Source organism: Physella acuta, unplaced genomic scaffold, assembly GCF_028476545.2.
Source record: "Physella acuta isolate Inbredline_101_S28 unplaced genomic scaffold, ASM2847654v3 ptg000744l, whole genome shotgun sequence".
Lineage (NCBI taxonomy): Eukaryota > Metazoa > Mollusca > Gastropoda > Physidae > Physella > Physella acuta.
This window is the reverse complement of record NW_026732262.1, coordinates 97,866-122,366: the sequence shown is the minus strand read 5'-3', so window position 1 is coordinate 122,366 and position 24,501 is coordinate 97,866. Positions and strand designations below refer to the sequence as shown.

The 24,501-nt window shown below is 32.9% G+C and overlaps 2 protein-coding genes across 3 annotated transcripts; one reads left to right on the top strand and one right to left on the bottom strand.

Moving 5' to 3' along the window:
* Positions 1–3,693: 3,693 nt before the first annotated feature.
* On the bottom strand, positions 3,694–18,113 carry LOC131950195 (lysine-specific demethylase 2A). Of its 2 annotated transcripts, none has more exons than XM_059312252.1 (18): positions 17,977–18,113; positions 17,099–17,237; positions 16,901–16,979; positions 16,601–16,647; positions 16,253–16,425; positions 16,046–16,152; positions 15,782–15,875; positions 15,497–15,650; positions 15,195–15,310; positions 14,615–14,842; positions 14,033–14,368; positions 13,776–13,859; positions 13,131–13,355; positions 12,803–12,945; positions 12,466–12,565; positions 11,360–11,734; positions 11,150–11,275; positions 3,694–7,074 (listed from the first exon to the last, which is right to left on the bottom strand). In XM_059312252.1, the coding sequence occupies exons 1-18, from the start codon at positions 18,007–18,009 to the stop codon at positions 5,761–5,763; spliced, it is 3,873 nt and encodes a 1,290-aa protein (XP_059168235.1). In that variant the 5' UTR covers positions 18,010–18,113; the 3' UTR covers positions 3,694–5,760. The 2 variants fall into 2 exon arrangements, with proteins under 2 accessions (XP_059168235.1, XP_059168236.1); XM_059312253.1 differs by having other exon boundaries at positions 14,033–14,365.
* A 268-nt stretch (positions 18,114–18,381) lies between these two features.
* Positions 18,382–21,225, top strand: LOC131950196 (protein orai-3-like). Its single transcript, XM_059312255.1, has 2 exons — positions 18,382–18,673; positions 20,267–21,225. The coding sequence occupies exons 1-2, from the start codon at positions 18,503–18,505 to the stop codon at positions 20,765–20,767; spliced, it is 672 nt and encodes a 223-aa protein (XP_059168238.1). The 5' UTR covers positions 18,382–18,502; the 3' UTR covers positions 20,768–21,225.
* The last annotated feature ends 3,276 nt before the right edge of the window (positions 21,226–24,501 follow it).

The following is a 24,501-nucleotide window of genomic DNA, read 5'->3' as shown; positions in this document are numbered from 1 at the left end:
CGTATACCGTGTAGTGTGTAATGGGAACTCTGCTATTGAAAGTCTGTTATAGGAAATCAGCATTGGGAAGAATACTGTTTTGTATGCAATGAAAAGTCTGCCAAAGAGTCTGCTATGTAGTATGCCATGAGTAGTCTCCCTATTTCCTGTTGAACTTGTATGATGTCTCTAACAACAAGAGTCGATAAAATGTTATTATATTGTCGACCAAATGATATTATATTGTCGACCAAATGATATTATATTGTCGACCAAATGATATTATATTGTCGACCAAATTATATTATATTGTCGACCAAATGATAGTATATTGTCTACCAAATTATATTGTCGACCAAATGATATTATATTGTCGACCAAATATTATATTGTCGACTAAATATTATCTTATCGACCAAATGATATGTTGTGTTTATCTACGCACCTATCTTAAGCTTTGTCTTAACTACAGTGTAATCTCAATTTAATTAATATCATTTGAACTAACTTTTATCAATAAAACTTAATGAATTCTTCAAGATTTTGAGGGTTAATGTTCTATTGTATATAGACACACACACACACGTTTATATATATATATATATTTATTTATTTATAATTGTGTGCCGATATATATATATACATATATATATATATATATATATCTATATATATATCTATATCTATATATATATATATATATATATATATATATATATATATATATATATATATATATATATATATATATATATATATATATATATATCGACACACAATTATTTTTTGTTAATTTCTACAACGTGCTGTATCGAACAATAAGAAATGTTTTTTATAACTGATCATAAGACAACAAACTGCTTTGACAAAAATTATTTCAGTTTTTTTATAACATACCCTACAATAAGTATAAGCGTGAGTTAAATAGAACTTAAGGCAATGGCTAATCCTATTCTGTTGGGAAAAGTTTAAATCTATTTCTTCCCAACTTGAACTTTTTGTCTAATACTAAACCATTCAATGCCCAACTACCAGCAACAAGTAATTCTACTTGCAGGATCCTTCCCTCTTCGGGAACAGTATTTCTTCCAGACTTTTTTCTCCGGGGGGGGGGGGGGCGGTCACTGGTAAAATTATGTTTTCTATATAAATCCAACTTGTTCGGGGGGGGGGGGCGGTACACTCGAAGAAACTCTGTTCGGTAACTGCGTGGAAATAATGGCGTCTAGTGTTATAGGAATGAGCGGAGGAATAACTTTGAATAAGTGCCCCCTCCCTCGCCTGTGTCTGCATACCTCCAGCGTTTCTTCCAGACTTTTTTCTCTGGGGGGGGGGGGGGGGGCGGACTAAAATTCCCGAGGGGGCGGACATTGTTAAAAGAATACATTTTCTATATAAATACCATTTCGTTCGGGGGAAGGGGGGGGTGGTAGACTTTCTTCGGGGCGGCTGCGCCCCACCACCCCCCCCCCCTCCACCCCGAAGAAACTCTGCATACCTCCCCGTCTGGTATGGCCACTAGCTTTAGTTTACCCCGTTGTTAAGCAAGGCCCCTCTCGGGTGATAACCAGACTATATATACTACACCGTGATATTTATTCCACTAACTTTATAAACAATGAAGATTAAAAAGGCATTTTATTTTGAAATTTAAAACAGAAAAATATGTTTTATATACATTTAATTTTTCTATAACTATAAATGCAAAAAAAAAATGACCCCGAATTATTTATTTTCAAGCTATGAATAGATTTTGATGATAGCAGGAGTTGCATGTCGGGTACAAAGAAAGGACTGTGTGAGGGTTTAGCAGATATGATTAGAGAATTATTATCTTGTAACTTAATCAGTAGGAACGTTATAAGATGGCGGTGATGGTGATATACAGATGTCTGTTCTTCTTTGACTGAAAAACTCCCAGTTTTACTTTTTGGAATAACAACAACGCCTATATCATTGGCCGAACTGCTTCCTTTTTGAGGACGAAGGTAGTTAGCATGAGGCTCCAATTGAAGCCGGCCCCGTACACACTGAAGCCGGTCCAGTACACATTGAAGCCGGTCCAGTACACATTTAAGCCGCTCCAGTACACACTGAAGCCGGTCCAGTACACATTTAAGCCGGTCCAGTACACATTGAAAGCGGTCCCGTATACACTGAAGCCGGTCCAGTACACATTTAAGCCGGTCCCGTATACACTGAAGCCGGTCCAGTACACATTTAAGCCGGTCCTGTATACACTGAAACCAGTCCAGTACACACTGAAGCCGAGTGTCACTAAGTAATTTCATTACTAGGTTTAGTAAGTTGGAACTTTCTGAATTCAGTACCAGGTTTAGTAGGTTGGAACTTTCTGAATTCAGTACCAGGTTTAGTAGGTTGGAACTTTCTGAATTCAGTACCAGGTTTAGTAGGTTGGCATCTTGTGCTTCCATTACCCAGTTCAGCAGCAACTGAAGGTTTAGAACCTGCTTTAGAGGTTTCATTTCTTCTGGAATGTTCGGAGATATTGGTGGCCCGGCTACATTCAAGCCATTCTGAGAGAGAAAAGAGGATGTGTATACGTCACAGCACACACAAAGAGTATAGAAAGTTCTCTTTCGAACCTGACGGTCCGTGGGGGGGGGGGGGGGCGGGCGCAGGTGAAGTAGAGTTCACCTGATTATGTGTCCTTCGCATAAGCCCAGCCGCCTTTACTCTCCCTAATGTGAGCCAGGTACCCATTAGAGCTGGGTGTACTCAGGCAACTTCTACCCGAGATTTTTGGGTTTAGCTTTCATTTGGTCTACAATTCGACCATGCCCAAATGTACATGAACTTTCTGTAGTGCCCAAATGTACATGGACTTTCTGTAGTGCCCAAATGTACATGGACTTTCTGTAGTGCCCAAATGTACATGGACTTTCTGTAGTGCCCAAATGTACATGGACTTTCTGTAGTGCCCAAATGTACATGAACTTTTTGTAGTGCCCAAATGTACATGAACTTTTTGTAGTGCCCGAATGTACATGAACTTTTTGTAGTGCCCAAATGTACATGAACTTTTTGTAGTGCCCAAATGTACATGAACTTTTTGTAGTGCCCAAATGTACATGAACTTTTTGTAGTGCCCAAATGTACATGAACTTTTTGTAGTGCCCAAATGTACATGAACTTTTTGTAGTGCCCAAATGTACATGAACTTTTTGTAGTGCCCAAATGTACATGAACTTTTTGTAGTGCCCAAATGTACATGAACTTTTTGTAGTGCCCAAATGTACATGAACTTTTTGTAGTGCCCAAATGTACATGGACTTTTTGTAGTGCCCAAATGCACATGAACTTTTTGTAGTGCCCAAATGTACATGAACTTTTTGTAGTGCCCAAATGTACATGAACTTTTTGCCCAAAGTACCCACATTTTATCGACCTAACCATAGTGCTCACCATCTTATAGTCACCCTTCGATAGGGTCAAACTCAACTTAGCTATTCCAATAATGGCGCCACGCTTTTGAATCTTTCGCTTTAGTTGGCCAAAAGTCGAAAATCACTTTCAAAATTACTCATGTGTGAAATAGACGACCCTTGGGTCATCTTTATGAGAAAAAAATATTAATTAGCTAATGAGTATTTAATTTTCAAATTTCCACTAGTACAAGACTGGTCTCATAAGACAAAAAAAAAAGCACCAAAAGAAAACAAATGAAATGGTAGGTTTTTTTTTATACCACAACCTTTGTATTAAAAATATGACATAGAAATGTACCAAAATAAAATGGGTGAGACTGAATGGCTCCAAGAAGAAAATTATATGATTAGGTGAATGTTTTTAGTGTGAACATTTTAAAATCTTATCAGGGAAATCAACTGAAAATATTCACCTCTTTACTAATTAATATATTAATTAATTTTAAAATAAACAAATTAACAAATTTACTTTAGCACAAAATGTGAGGATTAATTGATTTTAATAAACTATTCAATGTTATTAGGTAATAATTACAAGTAAAACAATTTCCAATCAAAATAAACGAAGTGCATATTTTATTGCAAACTACTGCATATGACTATGTATAGATTAAGAAAAAATATAAATTAATGTATACATACAGTGTAAAGGGATGAACTAATATGATTAGAGTAAAACAAAAAAAAATAGATATTCATTCAAGTAAGCACTTTTTGCTAAAATAATCACTAAGCAAGCAGTGTTTCTTCCAGACTTTTTTCTCGGGGGAGGGGGGGCATTGATATTTTCAGAGGGGGGGGGGGCGTTAGATGCCTGGAAGAAACTCTGTAAGCAATGCAGCAAGTAGCTTTCACTATTACAAAGATTTTAACACAAATGTTGAAAACACAAAATTAAACTTTTAAAAAACCAATATGCCCTCTGAAGCTATGTGTTTATTTTTTGTGGCTTTTTAATGTTAACCTTTTTTTTTCTCTTCATTCTTAATATCCAAAATCTTTTAACGATATTCACGTATATTTGAAAAACATTGATTTAAAAGAAAACATAGCAGTTTTCTTGATTGCTAGTTAATCCCCAAAACAGAAAAGCCTATGCAATAATTTGAAAATATCTTATATTATTCTTTCAAAAAAACTAAATTGATTAATGCAACAAATCCTGCTTCTCTTATTCAATGTTTATTTACACTATACAAGACCATGAGATCATACCAGTATGTTATTTGACATAATGCTTAGTCCTGAAGGAGGGATCTTTGTGCTTTTCTTTTAATAAAACTACCTCAAAAAATAAATTGTGTATACTCAAAATCAAATTGTAATAAAATGTTAAAATAAAAATCATTGTATCAAACTCATGGTTCCCATGGGGGTTGGGGGGTGTGCATTCAAACTGATGAAAGTAACTAGTTAGATTCTAAAAAAAAAAAATGTTTATTACTCCTATTAGATAATAGCACCTTTAAACATTGATTCAATTTTGATATTGTGAATGTGTTCAAGAGCAAGCCTAGTCAGCATAATAATAGAATTTTTTTTTTTATAAAAATGAAAGGACTAACACCAAACATATGCACAAGCTACTTGTAATAAACATTTGTTCTGGCACACCCAATGTGGCTTTGTATTTAAAAATAGACGCATGGTTAAGCACAGCGATGTGACAAAAGCATTCAACAATAAGGAAACTTTACATTTTATTTTGCATCCATTTTTATCATCGTTTTAAAACTGGACTATCAGAAAACTTTTACAGACTAAAACAATTTTGAGTTCTGAACTTTCCTGAAAGTGAAATTTCATTTTAATTAAAATTCCCTCTTATTTCCCATTTACCAAACTTTGTGGGAACATGGTTTTAGCTAATGATTTGTTCTTACAAGTGTAGTAATTTGTTGATATAATGATTTTTTTTAATTAAAAAAAAAATTATATATACAATAAATCATCTGAATTTGACTACAAAAAAAAAAAAGATTTAATGAAGAACCTTGTAATGCAAGCTATGCAGTGAACTAGTCAGCACATGCATTGATTAAGGTTGTTGACCTCAATGAACATTAAAAAACATGGGCAATTAATCCAACAAAACAAAGCAGGTTAAATCATTTCAATTTTACATAAAGTTTAAAGAATTTCAACTGTACATGTGATATATTTATAACTCCTGAGGTATTAAAGATTTCTTCTGCAAAAGTGAGAAAATTATATGAGATTGTCTTGTAGATTTGCAAGTCTTGTAATCAATAAACAAATTTTTTTTTTAATTACAGAAGATAAATTTTAGATAATTGTCTCCAGAAATCAAGAGTCATCGCATCAGCCTAATTTAAATGCTGATGATCCCTTGAGCATGTGCTCGAAGAATGCGGTGTTTGTAGTTTCTAGAAAACCTGATGCAGTCCTCCTGTGTGATGGCTGGGATGTCCGTCAAAGCCAGATAGCTCAGCTCCCTGCACATGGCCAGAGAGTCCAGGCAGCGTTCAGTTAACTGTACACACTTGACCAATCGAATTTCCCGCAGATGACAAGGGCCGCCCAGCTGCACTAGAGCACGGATGCCGCGGTCTGTGACTCGCATGCAGCAGGTAAGATCCAGCGCCATCAGCTTAGGCAGGTGAGTGGCGATGACTTCAAGGCTTTGATCGTTGATGTCCGTGCCGGTAAGGCTGAGTCTCTCAAGACGAGAGAGGCGAGAGATGTTGCGCTGGCCAGGCTTGAGGTTGACTGGCGGCGAGGCCAGTTCCCTGAAGCACAGGTCCCTGATGCCTGTAGCCCAGCTCAGGTTGAGCGACCGAAGCAGCGGGCAGTCGGACGAGCACAGGGCACAGATTGAAGCCCACGAAAGGTTGGACAGGTCAAGGTGACGCAAACCAGGCAACCTGGCAATGAGCCAGGACAACTGCGCGTACGAAATAACAGATGAGGCCAGCTTGAGGGAACGAGGTTGCCGAAGCATTGTACCTTTGAGATGTACTTGTTTAATACTTTTGCGGGAAAGGTTGATTTGGTACCATAGAGATGGATCCAGTGCCCAGCAGTCAAAAGTCCTGCAGACAGCAGACAAAGTGACTAGATCTGACTGGGGAAGGTAGCGGAATATCAGGGTCCAGAGTGTGTGTGAGAGGGGATGAGGGCTGCCGTCTGACATGGGCACAAATTCTGGAATATTCGATGGAGGGGCGGGGCGAACAACATAGTTTTTTAAAGGAACTTTAGGGGCGTAATCCGTCCCCCAGCGCAGTTTATCAGGGCACGGGCCAGGCGTTGGACTTCCGTTGTTTTCAAGAGTGCTGCAGATTTGTTTTCCTTCCTCTTTAACGACAGGTGTGGGGTCACTTGTCTGGGGTGTGTTGGCTGAAGATGCACCCCCAGTTAGAGAAGGGGATGAGGATGCTACAAGGGCCATAACACCAGGAGGAAATGATGTCTGTGATGAGGTAGGAGATGAAAATGGAAGTGAAAATGACGAGGCAGCGCTTTCTAAACTGAATGGACCAGATTCACCTTCAGCCTGGTTGTGGCTAAACTTGACCTTTGGTTTCTTGGACACAGGGGTGCTGTGAAGGTCATCCAGAGCTTTATGCTGGTTGTCTCTCGCTGGGTTGCCCATGGGCCCATCACCCGCCACACACAAAGGACCCTGGGAAGGGAGGTAAAAACTGGTTCCAGGACTAAGATCAATTGAAAACAGAAGAGAGAGAACTAGATCTAAATTACGCCTTCTTAATTTCTTTAACTCAGTTTTGTTCTATTTATTCTCCAAAACACTTGAAGGTTAAACTAAATTATGCTTTCAATAACATTAAGATCCAAAACAAATGTATAGCAAATAAAATATTTTACTTGAAATCTTTATAAAATTGGAATGATTTATCTATCAGTTTTAAATAAAAATGAGTAAACCTGATCAGAAAAGAGCCATAAAATGGAAGTTTATACCAACGGCTCATTTCAACCCTTACAGTTTCTTCAATAAAATGTAGTTTACTAAAGACTATGATGTAAAAATCTAATACAATAATTATAAATAGGAATTAAATAGTGTTGTAATGTCAGCAGAGAAAATGTTTTAAATCTAAGAAGTAAATATTGAATACACGCTACAATTCAAGTTAATTTGTCGTTGACAACCTGAAACAATGAATGAAAGAAAGAAACTAATGCAGGCCCAAGAGCCAGTTATAGTGAAATATTTTTCTTTAATTAGCATAATGTTACGATTTATTGCTTTCTGGTAATTTTTCTAGGCTATGAAAAAAACAAGTAGATGAAGTTGCTAGCATTAGGAGATTTACCTGGACAAGCAAAAATAAAAGTGGCACTGGAAAAATATGCGAATAATTAGAATAATTAACCTAAATTTATCATTTACAGTCAAAATAACACTAGAACTCTTGCTAACAAACAAAAGAGTCAAATACAATCCTTAAAATCTTCTGATTTTCTAACTCAAAAGTTATTAAAATTAGTTTTTAAAAAAAAATTAAAATGTGTTAATTGAAATTTCAAGTAACATTTCACAAACAACAAAGAAATTATTACAAAAACAGCATGCACTGAACATTTGAGGATTCTTTTATTTTTGAGGTTTTTTTATTCAAATCTAAACAAAAACAATCTAAAGAAACTGGTTACATGCAAGCCCATAAGCAAATTCCATTAATGGGTAAATGTGGAACATAGGGTTATTTTAAAATAAAAACACTATTAGTTGTAACTAAAATACTGTTGAACAACTGTAAATTGTGGCTTACTTAGCCTTAAGTACTACCATACTTTTTATTTAAAATTACTTAAATGTGAGAATAAAAACAATTTTATTTTTCAAAATTAAATTTTAATTTAGTGTATTTTTACTTTAACTTGAAACATTTTTTTTAGAAAGCTAGGTCATATATATAAAAGAATGAAGAAAGACAAAGAAGTACAAATATTTACATATGTGTTTATATATACATCTATAACTATCAACCCGTGAAGATGTAACAAGAACAGAGACAAAGAATCATATTTAAGAATATTTTAATCTCTTTTAATAAAGAGTACATTTTTGCTAGAAATGATCAACTTAGTGTTTTGTGCCCTAGACAAATGGGGCTAAACTAGAAATGATACTATTTTAAAACTTTACTCAGACCCACATTTTGATAAGAATAACTTTTAAATATATTTTTTTATATCAATCAAGCAGGACTTAAAGTATATTTTAAAATGTTTTTATTAAAAATAACTTTGAGCTTACTCTTAAACCAGCAGGAGATTAGACAAAAATGAATTTGTAGTAAATTCACAGAATGAAATAACATTAGATAAATGTTGGAAGAGAAAAGGTGTATTACATACTCTCAAGGCTAAGCCCTTTTATTAGGTTTGCATCTGTTCCCCTAGGAGGCAGAAATAAGTAAGGGCATCATCAAGTGAAATGGAGCAGTTTAAAATCTCTCTACACCACTACTCAAAAACAAATTTTAATATTACTATTTCAACATGTAGATAGAAAATAAAAATTAATATCTAGTATCATGGTTATAAAGGATATGAATAATTATACTGTTTCTAAGTCGTTAATAAAGAAATTAATAAGTAAAGAAGTAATTAACAGTGAGAAAAATTTTTTTTAAACAAGAAACTTTATTTATAAATCATTTATATATAGTTGTACATATACCCTAACATTTAAGATAACAATGCAGTTAGTTTTGTGTCCTAATAAATTTGCAGCTACTGTTTTGTCTAGTAGTTAATATAATTTTATTTTTCTTGGTAAGGGTGAACCTGAATGTAAATAGTCTAAGAAAATAAACTGTAGCTGTACATCAACTATCAACACATATCTTTAATTTGATCAACCAACAGATGTGAAACACATGTTGCGTTGATGAACCATCTGTTAGCAACCAATGTACCCCCCACCTTAAGAAAAATGTGAACAATGATATGCTCTAATTTACAGTGAAATGTATGTACATATTTACACAGCCGTTAACTAAATGTAAATGTCAGATGAGATGAACTTACTGGCCCAATCAGCAAACAATTTTTTACTGCAAATATTTTTTTATATGTTTTAACTATCAGTAATGCTAATTATATGTTTAAAAATGAAATCTAGAATAAAAATTAGAAACAAACTATGTTCTTATGCTCTGTGAGTGTGTGTGTGTGTGTGTATATATATATATATAAATATATTCACACACACACACACACACACATATGTTAAACTAATGGTAAGTCCTGTGAATTGACTTCTTACTACTGCTAAGGAAGATTGTATGTATATATACATTAAGATAATGCCATAACTGTTTTATGAATTTATAAATGCCTCAAATGAATTATGCTTCATGATGAGGAAAGGAAGTGAAACATGGTTAATGCAATACATTAATGGACATTTTAAAGTTGTTTTTTTTTTATTATGAGATCATTGTGAATAAATTTGCTGCATGTGAGGAAAAAGCAAAACACTTTTTAAAATAATTTTACCCATGTGGAATAAGTTAACCTACTTTTGAGCACAGAATGCTATAGGATTGATTTGACACTTGTATGAATTCAAGTGTACAAAGTTTTAAATAAAATTACAAAAAAAACCAATTTAATATTTAAAAAGAGTAGTTAAATTTAATTTCTTAAGACAAAAATGCCAAGAATAAGGTATTGAAATTTCTGCAAGAAAAAAATTAATTTTATCTTAGAGTATGTAACTCATTAAATGAGTTTGTCTTATTTAACTGCATACATATATTATATAAATGATTAAGTAATGTATATGGGTGTTACTCGATTAACCTGATTAGATTAAGAAAACTGTCGATATCTGACAATGATGAAGTTAAATGTGTCTTTAATTTTGTATTAACATTTTGCTGACATATGCTAATAAAGGTTTAAAACCATTTCATACAAATGCATAGCCTCAGAAGGGTAAAAAAAATTATTTACAGAATTTGAGACATTACTTTAAATTTGGATGGATTTGTGAAAAAGTCACTTAGAATAACAAGCAAGTACGCAGGAAAAAACATAATAAATGACAAAAATTCTGATGTGGGAAACTTGACACTGAAGAAAGTGACTTTATAAAACTATACTCCTGGGTTTCTACACAAATCTCTTTTACCTTTGTTTGAGACTATAGTAAAATAGCTAGTTAAAATATTTTAGATTAATATTTACATTTACAAAAAGAAGGAGAAAAACGATAAAAGCGAAAAAAAAAAATCTATACTTTTGCATGCATTTTGTAAAAAAATGGAATAAAGAGGTAGACGTTTACTTTTTAATAGTATAAATTATTGGGGAGTAACAACATTTACAATACATAAACACCATGGCATCAAGTTCAATGCAACAGTGCAGGGTCAAACTGAAGAAATTATAAATAGAAATAAAACTCTGGTGGTAAGGGATAAAATTAACCTCTTGGTATTTAGAGTAACAGTATAGAAATATCTTATTTATAAACGTAATTCTATATTACAAAATACATACATCTTGTTTCTTAATTTCTTTTTTTTTTTTACAAAATACATTACATTTTTGTATTATTTTGTTTTAGTTTTCAAACCATCTGTATGCTGCCTGTGAAATTTTGTGTGGGGGTTTTTATTAAAGATTTCTTTCCTGGCTCAGACAACTTTAAAATACTAGCAGTATTTTACAGAAATATGTCAATGGAGTCAATCTAAAAATCTTCGAGGAACAACTACCTCTCGTTTGGGCCTCTTGCCTCCTGCATCTGAATTCTTGTCTCCGCTGCTGCCTGGAGTTGTGACACGTTTCCGTGAATGTTTAGTTCCACCCTCCTGATTTGATGGTGAATCTGGAGATGTTATCTGGAAAAAAAAAAAAAAAACTTTAAAATATCTGTTTTTAAATTGATTTAAATGTTATCTACTTGAGAAAGTTTGTGTACTTGCCTTTTCTTTTTTTATCAGCCTCTTTTGATCTTTTTGTACATTAGGTTTTTTCTTCTGGCTGTCTTCCCTTGCAAGTGGGGACAGCACTGTGGATTGGGGTGATGGTGCACCATCCTCTACTTTTATTTTAACGTCCGAAAATACTTTCTTTGGAGGTGAGGGCCATTTTGGAGCTCCTGGCTCAGTTTTAACGAATGGTACCTCACCACTGAGCCAGTTTTTTGGACCTCCCCCTTCTTTAGAAACTACTCTCTTCCCCTCCACGGGACTGATAGGGGAAATGGGCTCTTCCTCTGGCGTTCCATCACTGTCTGCTGAAAATCTGTGCTCCTCTAGTTTAATTTTCTTGGCTGAAATCCCAGGTCTCACACGAGGCTGTGAGAGGATAATAGAGTGCTGTTAGTATTGTTACATATAAGTATTAGATTTATAGTAGTGTCCCTTTTGTTTACATGTTTTCATTACCCTTCAAACTATAGTCTATTTTAGTTATATTGAGATTAAAGAATGTAAATAAATAGTACACACAATTCTGTAGCACAGGAACGCAACACATTAGTAATAATATCAAAAGATGAAAATAAGACTGTTTTTTCTTAAACACAAAGACTCTACTAAAGGTAAAAATAGTCACATTTAAAGGATGCAATAAACAAGACAGTTAAGGGTATATGTTACAGAAATTTTCAGACAGGAATAACGCAACATGAAAGAAAATCATAGCTCAAGTACCACATAAAATCAGATGATGTGTCAATTAAAAATGGCTGAGAACTTGAAAAAATGCAAACAAAAATTTGCAAAATAAAGGTTAAATGTTGCTCCGATTTGGTAATGAAGTTGTTGAGTCTGCTGTAGGTAGTGACAAGTGAAGAAAGAGAAAGGCTCTTCTAAACACCATCAGCGTGGTCTAAAGCATCTACTAATTGATGCACAGACAAGAAGTTTAATCACAGATTATCTTGTTCATTCAATCAGTCGAGTAAAAGAAACCATGATATAAACAATGAACATGCAAGTTATAAAATCTACATCTGATACATAAGGGCATCCTTTTTTTTTCTAAATACACACAGAATCCAATATTAGATAATTGTTAAAACTACCTTCAGCTGTCCTTGCTTGCCTTCATTGCAACATTTTGAACACTCCCAACTATTGGGTAAATCTTCATTCACTACACCTTCATTGTCCAAGTTTTCATACCTGATAAATAAGATAAGTGTGTATAGACTAATAATAATTAAGGACTAATACTCTCATTAACAGTATTTTTTGTATCACTATGACAGTCAAAATATAGAAATTCCATTGAAATTTAGACAAATTACATTTCTTCAAATAGAAGAAACTAAAGAAATAGTTCATTGCCAAAAATCAGGTATTTAATTTAAAATTTTGTCCAAGAAATAAAGTATATATGACGATGAACAAAGCACTTACTTTTTCTGCAGACAAGATGGATGGACAATCTCCCAACAAATACCACACTCCATAAGGGCATAAGAAATGTCATCAAGATCATCAGGATTAGCTTTCCCTTCTTGGTTGCAAATCATACACACAGAAGAACTGGGCAGTATGGGCTGTGGTAAAATTAAAATTTAATACAAGAGAATTTTTTTTTTTTTTAATTTCTACATAACATGAAGAATTACGCATCTTTTATATTAATTTGTTCATTTTAAAAAAAATTTATACAAATGTAATAGTTTTAAGAAATGTGTATTTTTGTTCTGGCTATACATCAAAATAAAGTAGCAGTACTTACAGCCATACACTGTCGACTGATACATGTCTGCTTCATACGGCCAGGCCCTCCAAATTTTTTCATGTCCTTACAGAAAGTACATTCGCCACACTCTTCCCTAGTACAGGCCTCACACTTCTTACACCTAGTCCTACGTCTCCTGATTGAAGAGGAGCTAGAAGATCCCTTTGCCGTTTTGGCTGTCTTAAATGTTTTATACCCAAGTTTCAATTTCTGTTGCTTTTTCTGTAAGTGTGAAAAAAAAATTCTTGTTAATTTCTGTTGTTTTTCATATTAATATAAGAAAATTTTCAGTGAAGAAAATATGTATAAAAATACCATAGGAGAAAATCTAATTCAAAGCCCTTACCAATAGTAAAAAAAAAAATAACTAAACATTTCTCTGTTATTATTTTTAAAAAACTAATGGGTACAATGTTTGTTGTTTTTCTTTCTAAAACAGAACAATTAGCTTCGTAGTCTAAAGGTTTTATATTTGTATATCAAAAACTGCAATCACAACACTGATATAACAAGAAAATATTCAGAAAACAAGAATTCTTAGTAATCTGGGGACACATATATATCTAGGATTCATGCACTTTTGAGACTACAGATAACTCATTTTTAATAAATCAAAAACATTAACATATTTCAATTTTTTACCTTTGCTGATTCTGGCCACCCAATGACAGGCTCTCCAGTGATTGCCAACTCTTGATCATCATTCTTGTGCTCTTCCAGAACTTGCTATATATGAGAATAAAAGATTAATAATGTGCTTTACATTCACGAAGCCAAAATATACCACCTTAAATTAAATTTTAGGTGCATTTAAAAATATATTCAATCAAATCTTGGTTAATTTAAATACAAATTCTGTACATAACAAGTTAAGTTCAGCTGGTATATAGTAAGCTTACTCTAATCTCCCGCAAGACAGCTTCAGGGTCCAACATCTCTCTAGGCACACCCCGTTTGTTTGGAGGCAGGTTCATCAACCCAGACAAATAATCCACCAACTGCTTCAGGCCTTTCAACTCTGTGCTTGTCAGATGAATCCACTTCCTGTTTCCTCCACCACCTTCCCAAGAGCTGTTGGAATCAGACACTGCCTTGCGAGCCCTGGGTTTGGTGGATGGTGGCTGGTTCTCATCTTCACTTTGAGAACGTCTCAGCGCCTGATCTATCCTTGTCAACTCTATGGTGACGCTTTTAGACAACTTGGGCGTGTCCTCTCCGCTCTCTGATTTTATCTGCTAAAATTTTGAATTTTATTTGAATTTCTATGAATTTTTTCAGATTTCACTATGTGATATTTTATGATCTATTTCAGCTTTAGACAGATAATTTTATAATTTTCATGTTTTAACTACAATTTGTCTGTCCATATTTATTAATATTCACTAAGTGTGTTTTCAAATGTAAAAATAACTGAAACTGTTTTAATCCACTAAATTCTCAGAAGAAATAAAAAAAAGTCTGAGCAATTTTCTTTCTCTTACTTTGGTGTCCATGCTATCGTCCATCGCTCGAGATGGTGGCCTAGAATCAGGATTTCGGGAGGGTGGTCTGGAGTCATCATCCACCTGAATCAGTCCTTGGTCATCTTCATCAAATTCTTCTTTCTCAGAGGATGAAAGGTAGGTGCGACCTGTGAGGCAGCTCAGATATCTATCCACAACATACCACATAATCTCAGAAAAAAATGGATATCTGAACTTGGGAGGAACCTGCAAAAACAAAACAATGTTGGGGGATCCTTAAGACTCATGCTACAGGTTTACAAAAGCAACTAGATATAAAAGCAAAGATTCTAGCAATCCATTGGGTAGATGATGAAGAGTTCATGTTTCTTGACAGCAGCATATAAAGGGATAATGTGGTCAGCACTATGCCCAGCCGCATTTACTTTACCTAACATGAATCAGGTACCTATGAAAGCTGGGTGGACTCAGGGACGTACTACAGACTTGAACCCGGATTTGAAATTGATACTTCAGGGTTAGAAGCATAAGGGTCTACTGCCAAGCCACACCGTCCCACAACTAGATATAAAAGATCCAGCAGTAAAAATTAACTTACATGAGTCTTGTCTTCTACATGTGATACCAGAAGCTGGTTCTCAATATTGAAGCTGTGTAAAAAGTTCCCACCAAATACTAATGAATCTTTTGGTGTGTACACAGCATGAATCCATCCTGCAAAGTAAAAATTATTACACTGTAGAACGATCTTAAGTTCAAAATTCACTGGCTTTTTAATTTGTTTAATATCCTATTTACTGTCAGATTACCAAACCTTTTTCAGAGAATTTTCTTGCCTCTTCTAATAAATACTGTATTTAAAAAAATATTTTACAAACGTAAGAAATTTTCTGCACCAACCTGAAGGTATAATAAAGGTGTTTCCAGCGCGAAGTTGGATTCTCTGACACTGCTCCAACGAATCACCTAAAAATGAATCGCCTTGTTTAGCTGACAGAGTCCACTCCGTGTATTTGTCAATATTTTTCTGGGATGGTGGAGCCAGCCAAAATATCTAGAGAGTCACAGTTTCAATAGGCTATTACCAGCAGTATAATAAATTAGTATAATAAATTAGTCTATAGTTAAGTTCGTAATATTATATTAAATATTTAAGAACCAAAATTTTGTTTAAATGAAGCAAACCTTTTCTCCATGTAGAATGTGATACCAGACAGATGTCCCTCCAAAGTCTATGTGGAAGTCAGTATAGCATCCAGCAACACTCATAAGGCAGTATCTAGTGGACATAAATTGTTTTTAAATAAACACAGATTTAAACTTTATAATGCCATTAATGAAAATCGATCACCATAATAAAGTGTTTAGAAGATAAAGAATAAGTTTTAATAGCAATCTAAAAAATTATACAGTGTATCGATGTGTAAAATGTATAACAATTTAACTTACTTTTGCACTTTGGGATATTTCATTTTTTCAATTACATTTGTAGATTCTGTTTGACATTCTTTTAAATGCCTAGGCCATGCCCTATCCACCCAATCAACTTGTCGAACCTGGCATATTTGATTTATGCATTAAATAGTATGAAATATATATATATATAAATATTAAAATGACGATCTATGATTGGATATGCTATACAAGTTGACTTACTAAAGTTGGTGAATCAACATAATTCTCCAGGCGTGTGTGACAAAACTCTAAACTGATGACATTCAGCAAACGGTCCCTTTCCGCGCACTCATAGTACTTTACCCAGTCTTTCATGGACATTTCTAAAGCCTTCTGGGTATTCACATCCATCACATCCAAAATGCGTCGACTGCCTGTGTTTGATAACAGAAGGAAACATGTGAAACTAATAAAACCTTGTATAACAAATGTATAATTGTGCACATTAAAAAAGTTACCAATTGAAAAAATATAAATACAAGAAAAATTAACTAACAATAGTTTAAAGATTCTTTAATTAGTCAACAATAAAACAACATTTAAACTTACCAACACATCGCTTAACGTCACTGACTTTAAAATTTTCACTTGGCACTCTATAAAGTTTTTAAAAAATTGATTAAATACTTTTACTAAAGCCAAAGAATTATTTCTTTACCAGCAGAAGTAAGGTTTTTAGCAAGACTAGAATATCTGTATATGTTAATAATTGTTTTTTTCTGTTTCAGGCTTAAATGCTAAATATCTTCACTTAGCAATATTGTTTAATGAAAATCAGATTAAAATCTACAAAGTTTTTAAACAAAGCTCAATCAATAAACAAAAAACAATAATGTCCATTCTGCTTACCTCAAGCCTAAACCTGTCTTATCTAAGAAAACAATTGGACGTACGAGGCCATTCTTTTGCAGCCATTCCATTGTGAACTCTGTGGGTAAAATTGTACTCAGTAAATACAAAACTAGTATGTGGGTTACCTTCAGAAGTATTATTTTACTTAAACCAACTCAGCGGCGCAGGGGCTATTTATTTTATGTATGAACTTACCTGGACCTTTGAGCTCATGAACCATGTCTGCATTGAAACTTTCACAGGTGAGTTTTTCCTCAACACTGTACATCCTCCTGCCATCAATGTCATCTTCATCAATTTCCTGGTCACTGTACTTTTTACGCTCTTTAGCTCGCTGTTTAATCAAAAGGACACACTTAATAATTTTATAGAGTAAGAATAAATATGGACTTTTCATTCATTTGCATTCAAAGATGCTCTTGTTGACCACATTTTAAATGTTTTATTTTGCCTCATAAACTATTACCCTTGTTTTCATATTAGGCCTACAGTCAAATAAATAAACTTCTTTGTTCTTAATTGTAATATTGAGGGAGAATTAGCTCAATTAAGTAGCCTAATTAAGTATTGACTGTCAATTTGTTATGTACTAGCTAGTAGACTCTAGCTTCACAGGGTTGGGGTTAGGGACATTGACATTAGCCAGCCATGTGTGTGTATTTTGTTAACTACCAGTAACCTATCACCCCTTTTTTAAAGAAGATTCCATTATCAGACACCCGGGTATAAACATTCTCCCAGAAAATCTATTATGAATGATTATCTTATGATTATGTAACCACGCAATTCACAAAGCATCCATTAGTTACTCTCAATGTTGTGCAGCATATCAGAGACCACACAATAAAAACATTCAAAGTATTTACATTTCGGTTTTCATGATTTTATATCTCATGAAATTTAATTTTAAGCTTTACTGACTCTACTTGACAATAGTCACGTAGTCGTTCTGGTATGTTTTTTTTTTCCTTTTTCACGAGTTTGGTAGTGCATGGACAGTTTGAATTTGGACAGGCGTGCTGAGAAATAGAGCCGATAGCTTAAATAAAAATCTATTTGAATACAATTATTACCAGCTTTCTTCCAGTTTCTGAATCTTCCGCCATGGTACGAATATACTGTTAGAATGACATTAAACTTAAAACAAAACAGATAAATAGGCTGCAGCTAGGCTAACAATGAATTTTCTCCCATGTACACATTAAAATGTGACGTCATAAATATGGCAGAGGTCAGGGCACAATGCAGAAAATATGAAAACCTGGTTAAGCATACTTATTTGATCAAACTTATATTAATTTATTATTTTTAATAATATTTTTTCCGAATATTCTTTTTAATTTTAAAACTTATTTTTAAAAATAATATTTTACTGTAAATAAAACAAACTAAAATTTTTTTATAGGACTAGATTCTAGATTTATTTAGAGAGCGGAACCGGAAGTAAGAAAACAACAGTATTTTTGTTTTCGTTGGTGACTTAATAGAAGGTTTCTAAGAGTTTCTGATTAATAATAGAGCATTATTATCATAGAAAAGATGCATTTTATTAAACACTCTTTTGAATTTTAAAATTTGTATTTTTGTTGTTTAAACCTGATGCAAAGTAACAGACCTGAGTCCTATCAAGAGTGGTTACTCAAGTCCTACATTAATCAAATGTCCCAAACTCACTCCAACACCGCTCTCTCCTGGCGGCGTCTTTACCTGAGCAGAGCGAAATTAAAAGCAAGTAGTAGAACGTCTGCATTGCTGTCTGGTTTCGCAATGGTAATATAACACTTAAACATATATAGCATAAATGCCTTAAACTTTTAGTAGTAGTAGGCTGTTCGGTTCAACGCCTCCGGGTTTGTCATCTCACGGCTCATGCGCTTACTAAAAAATCCCTCTACCGTTTAGCGAAAGCGAAACTGGTCGCCATTTTTAGTAAGCGCATGAGCTGTGAGATGCCACGAAAATGACAAACCCGGAAGCGTTGAACCGAACGGTCTACTACTACTATCTATAGAATCTCTATACTCTATAGTATAGTCAGTATGAGTATGTATAGTTTAGTACTATAATATAGTAACTAAGAAATTAAAATAACTAGGTAGATCTAGATGTAGCAGTAATTGCAGTAGATGTCAAACAGAGCTAGGCTTTATTAGGCTTGTTGGTATCAGCAGTGTTCACTGTGTAAGGGTGTAAAAACATGACCCAAAACCCCCATTACTTTTCTGATACTGGGGACACAAGATTTGGTTTTGCATACTAAGAAGTTTTTAATTTGTGGTAAATTAAAATAATTAAATAGTTTAAAAGGTCATTTCCTAATGTTAATTAAAAAGAAGGATGGTTTTCCCTTTGTTTTGATAGTTTTGCGATCTGATTTGGTCTTCCCCCTGTATCAAGGTTAGTTTCAAATATGTTAAAAACTTGATTCTTTGAAAGTTTCCTCTTAGAGAAAGTAAGTTTCCATTGCAGATATATCTGATGTAAATAGAAATGATATTGTTTATTTTTTTATATTTTGACTTTGACGTTAGTAAATACTCATTTTGAATGTAGTCACTGAATGTAGGTCGCGTTGCCACCATTATTATATTTTTTCATCCCGATCTGCTGTCTTTTAGTTTTGATACACTGACAACAGCATTCTTATGTAATGTGCAAACAAATCTCCTAATTGTTGTTTTAAAAATAATTTAATATACCTATCTTTCATTTTTTTTCAGCTCTAGATCTAGTTTTGTTTGAAGTACAATTTTTGTCAAATGTTTTTCCTAAAATTTAATTTTGTCAGACTAGACAAGAATCTGGCCTAGGTTACCTGTTTGTTGCTATACACTAGCTAAGGGCTAAGTGTAATTTTAAGTTTTCAAGCTCTATTTACACTTATTTATAGTTATATGCTGAAAATTAGAATTCATACACACATACAGCATTGGTCTGATAACTTCAGTTCACTTATAACAAAATGGCGTAAAGATGGACTCTACTTCATCTGCCCAAAATAATCATACAGTTATATGCAGATTAACTGTCTTCAACTGTTAATTAGGTTTAGATTTCTGACTATGTAGTTCTTTCATTCAATGTATTTATATAAAACTACAATCCTTTAGAAACAACATTTTTTTATTTGCGTTGCAATCAGCTTTTTGGGGGTAGCAGAGGAAGAAAAGAAAATCTCTTCTGTTTTGTTTTCTCCTTATGGAGATCTTTAAGAACAATAATTTTGTTATTTTTATATGATATTTGTTTTTTTTTTACCAAAATCCCTAGCTTTATTTTACTCACACTGCAAAAATCTAAAGCCTGTTAAAACTATATAACTATAACAGTATGCTCATCAAATTCAATGGTATTTTTTTTCAGGTTGCTATGGTTGAAATTTCCATAGGTGATAATGATGGTAAATCTTCCATTCCAGAGGAACTGCTTTTAGTATTTGGTATTTGCACAACACTTTTAGTTGTTGTTCATCTGATGGCATTGATGATAAGTACGTGTATCCTGCCAAATATAGAAGCAGTCAGCAATGTTCACAGTGTTCAGGCAGTCAATGAATCTCCTCATGACGAGATGCGAGTATGCGTTGAAATGGCTTGGGTATTCTCCACTGGCCTTGGTATTTTGCTCTTCCTTACAGAGATTGCTATTCTTTGCTGGGTCAAATTTTATAGCTTCAGTCGTAACACGGCCATAGCTTCTACTGTTATTGTCATTCCTGCAGGAATATCCTTTATTGCATTTTCATTATTGTTTTACAAACGGCTAATGGCTCACAAATATCAAAGACATTCTGAAGGATTAAAAGAACTTGATGAAATGGCCAGAGAGTTGCAGACCAGTAGAGATGGAGTTAACATAATTTAAAATGAATTTTTTTTAATTCTATGTTTTAATTTTGAGAAAGTATTTTTGTATCACTAAATGTTGTTCAAGTGTCCTTTTAATTATTAGAAATGTAATATACAACCTTTTGTATAAATAAAATTTTACTTTTTTGCAAATGTTACAATTTTGCCTTGTGTAACTTTATTGAAAATGATGTTGACATCTGGTAATTTAATCCTCTAAGCTTCCTTGCATTAGTACAATTAGTTTGTGCATGTCTTCATGTGTACATTTAACAGATCTAATTACCATTTTCTGTGTTTGTAACCAATTGTGCTAAATTATTTTAACTGTGTTTTTAAGCCTGTTCCTGGTTGAAAGTAAACATGGCTAAAATTTCTTTTCTTAAAATTTTACGAAAATGCTTTAAAAAACTCAATAACTTTGAAATGTGTGACTACTTTTTCAGTTAAATGGATATTTTTAAAAACTTAACATATTAAAAACATAATCTTTTTATTTATCTGCCTGTCATTTATTTGGAAAGCTGCATATCTGCACCTTTTAATATAAACAGAAAAGATTTTCTTCTTAAATTTTAATTTAAGTGTTGAATTTTTTAAAAATAGCTTTTAATCTCCCAGAAATTAAATATTTATTGATTAAAATTTAAAATAATTTTCTTTTTAAATAATGATTTTTCCTTTATTCCAAGGCATGACCGATTGAAACTTGATTTTCTGGAAAAAAACATGTAACTTTAAGATTTTAACATATGACTTTCTTTATATTTAGATAGCAGCAGCAGCTTATATCTTTGTAAGGTATGAGTTCAGTGAGAAACATTACTCACAAATTTCCAATTACATAAGGGCATTTTTGTTTTATGATATTACTGACATATTTTTTTTAAAAACTCTACAATTTTGTTTTTTTTTTAATCTATAAACCCAATTTTAAACAAATTATATACCGTTTTAAAAAGTGATCTGTAATGATCAAAGTTTCAATGAGAAACGAGTTACTTTTCATTTTTTTATATTTTTAAAAATGTCATTATCCTTAATTTTTGAATGACAATGTCTCTGCATTGTAATTTTATATGATGTTTGATTAGTTGATGCTAAATTTAATTGTTTATATAAAGCTACCTTGAAATGCATATTCAGAACTATGAACTAAAGTTGTACAGATGTGTTCTATCAATAATTCAGAGCTGCAAACAATTTTTTCAATACATATGTATCTTCTTATTTTTGTATGTAATAGTGTTATTTTTCTATTGTAATTATCTCACCTTTTTTTTTTCATTTGAAAATGTAGTGCTATTTACGCTTGTTTTTTTTTCTTTAGCATCATTGTTCAAAATTATTTATACACTTTAAACTGTAACAAAGACTGTTGTCTCCTGACTAAAGGGATTTTTTGCTTCATCGTAAATGAAAGCTGCTTTTAGTTTGAATTTGGCCATAAAATATATTTTAATATATTATTGAACTATTACAGATAATTCTCAATTGCATAGTAAAAATACAAATACTTCTTAGATATATTTTTGGTACTATCATAGAAAAAAGAAAGCTCTATCAGTTTTCATTTTGTAACTTGATTGTTAACACATATTATTTAATTAGAAATATATCCTTAAATACTTCAAACCAGTCAACCTTTAAAAGGTAGACCAGTTTATACATATTTGTCAATTCTTTTATAACAGTTCATTCTGTTCATATTGCAAAATGCATTTTAAATTGTGATATTTTTATCAACACTTATTTGCACCCATTTTATTTTTTTATGGAGTAACTTTACTATGTAGGCTGATTAATGTTTAAGGTAAAATCTTGTATTCTGTAATCAAATAATAACATTTTACTTTTTATTCTCGAGGTCTTGAATAATTCTGTGGTCTCATTGTAAATGTTATATTTAAATTTTTTTATTGTCAATGTTTTTCAAAGATTTGTAATTTGAAAATTTTGTTTTATTATAGTTTCTCAAGCTTAACTAGTCATTGATAGTGAATTTTTTTTTTATCAGATTTTAGTTTATCTATAATATTTATCTATAATATCATAATTATTTTCCATCTCTCTTATTGGGTATTGGATGCCAACTAAAGATGTTGAGAGTTCTGTTACATTTTTGTAGTGTTTGTTTTACACTGGTTACTAAACATGTCTCTCTGCTTTCCTATTAGGTGGAGTTTTGTTTTAATCTTAAAGTCATAGCATTATTGTAAAATACAATTTTGTAACAGGATATGATTGTTTTTGGCATAATATAAATTTTAATCTTAATGTTAATTAATTAATTAATATTGATGGGTGTTTTTTTTGTCTTAACCACACACTTTGTTTTGCATTCCATTTATTTTCATGTTTGCTCTGCCTTTATTACAATATCCACTTTTTGTAAAAACTATTTTTTTTTACAATGTAACACTTTTTTTTAATGTCATACTGTCATTTCTTCAAGTGTATACAAAATCTTTTTGACTTGCATATCTTATAACAGAAGTTTATGATTTTCTTAGAAATTTAATAAATCAGATTATTTTTACTCTATATTAACCAGTTTTATTTAGCATGAATACACCGAAACCCTTGGCCCAAATTTTTCCTCACCAGTGCAAAGCCTTTTCTAGATTTTTTACTGTGTTTGAAAATATAGACCTATTACTTTAGTTACGAACTCTGTTAATAAAAATAATTCTGTCCTAAAACGTGTATACAAAATTATTTTCCTCAATATGTCAAGTATGTTGTTCTTTGTTGCGATGTATTATAATTACTCCAAAGACTGCTTATAATGTTTTGAAACTATTGTGTATTTGTGATCACTTTATGCACCCCTGCAAGCTATAGAGCATCTCTTGTCCAGTCTAAAGTAAAACCAAAAAAAAAGAAGAAAGAATCCTACCATCACTTAAACTTAAGTAAATTCACAATAACTTGAAATGGATTTAAAAGTGTTTAATCTTTGTCTGACAAACATCTATGTTTTAAGAAAAAGCTGTTTTAAAAGTTGAGGATATGTATCTAATAATAAATTTATGACATATTTATTCATCTCTTAAGGTTTTGGTACTTTCGCATGACAATTGTAAAATATTTAATAATCTGTTTATCTTATAAAAATAAAGCTAAATTAAAGCTATGGTTGAATTTAACAAGACTTTGAGATTGTTTTTATACATACATTTTTTGTGAGTATGTAATGTTTGTCTTGGCTATAGGACATTACCCCCCCTGTCAATTCCCCCCCCCTTGTATTTACTCCCCCCCCCTAGCAATTACCCCCTGTCAATAACCCCCCCCCCCCTGGGTATTACCCCCCCCCCCCACCCCCTCAAGTTAGAATCCTAACTGAAACTCTATACCTATATATTACCTTAATCCTAACCTTTAAAAAATACCAAAACCTAAGCATTCACCTCAGCCTAAAACTTAACAAAAAACCATAACCAACTGTAGACATTGGTTTAAGCCTAACCTTGATCATAACACTAATCCAAGCCCTGACCCTACCCATAAACCTGACCATAACACTAACCATAATCCTAACCCTAAATCTAGCCATAGCCCTAACCCTAGCTGTACCTTAAGCTATGTCGGGGGGGGGGGGGGATGTCCTACCGGGAGGGGGGGGGGGGTAATGCCCTGTTCCCGTTTATCTTGAGTGAGCTGGAAGAAAATAGTTGAAATGAAATAACTAGCAATAACTTGTCACAGTAACCGATGAATATTGCTTCCTCCATTATATTGATCCTC

Excerpts from the sequence above, each read along its gene's own strand:
- LOC131950195 (XM_059312252.1), bottom strand. The coding sequence starts at position 18,009 with ATGGCGGAAGATTCAGAAACTGGAAGAAAGCTG. Across the intron at positions 16,426-16,600 it reads TGACGTTAAGCGATGTGTTG|GCAGTCGACGCATTTTGGAT; the intron begins GTAAGTTTAAAT and ends TATCAAACACAG. Across the intron at positions 14,843-15,194 it reads ATGTAGAAGACAAGACTCAT|GTTCCTCCCAAGTTCAGATA; the intron begins GTAAGTTAATTT and ends TTGTTTTTGCAG.
- LOC131950196 (XM_059312255.1), top strand. The coding sequence starts at position 18,503 with ATGCAAAGTAACAGACCTGAGTCCTATCAAGAGTGGTTACTCAAGTCC. Across the intron at positions 18,674-20,266 it reads TGCTGTCTGGTTTCGCAATG|GTTGCTATGGTTGAAATTTC; the intron begins GTAATATAACAC and ends ATTTTTTTTCAG.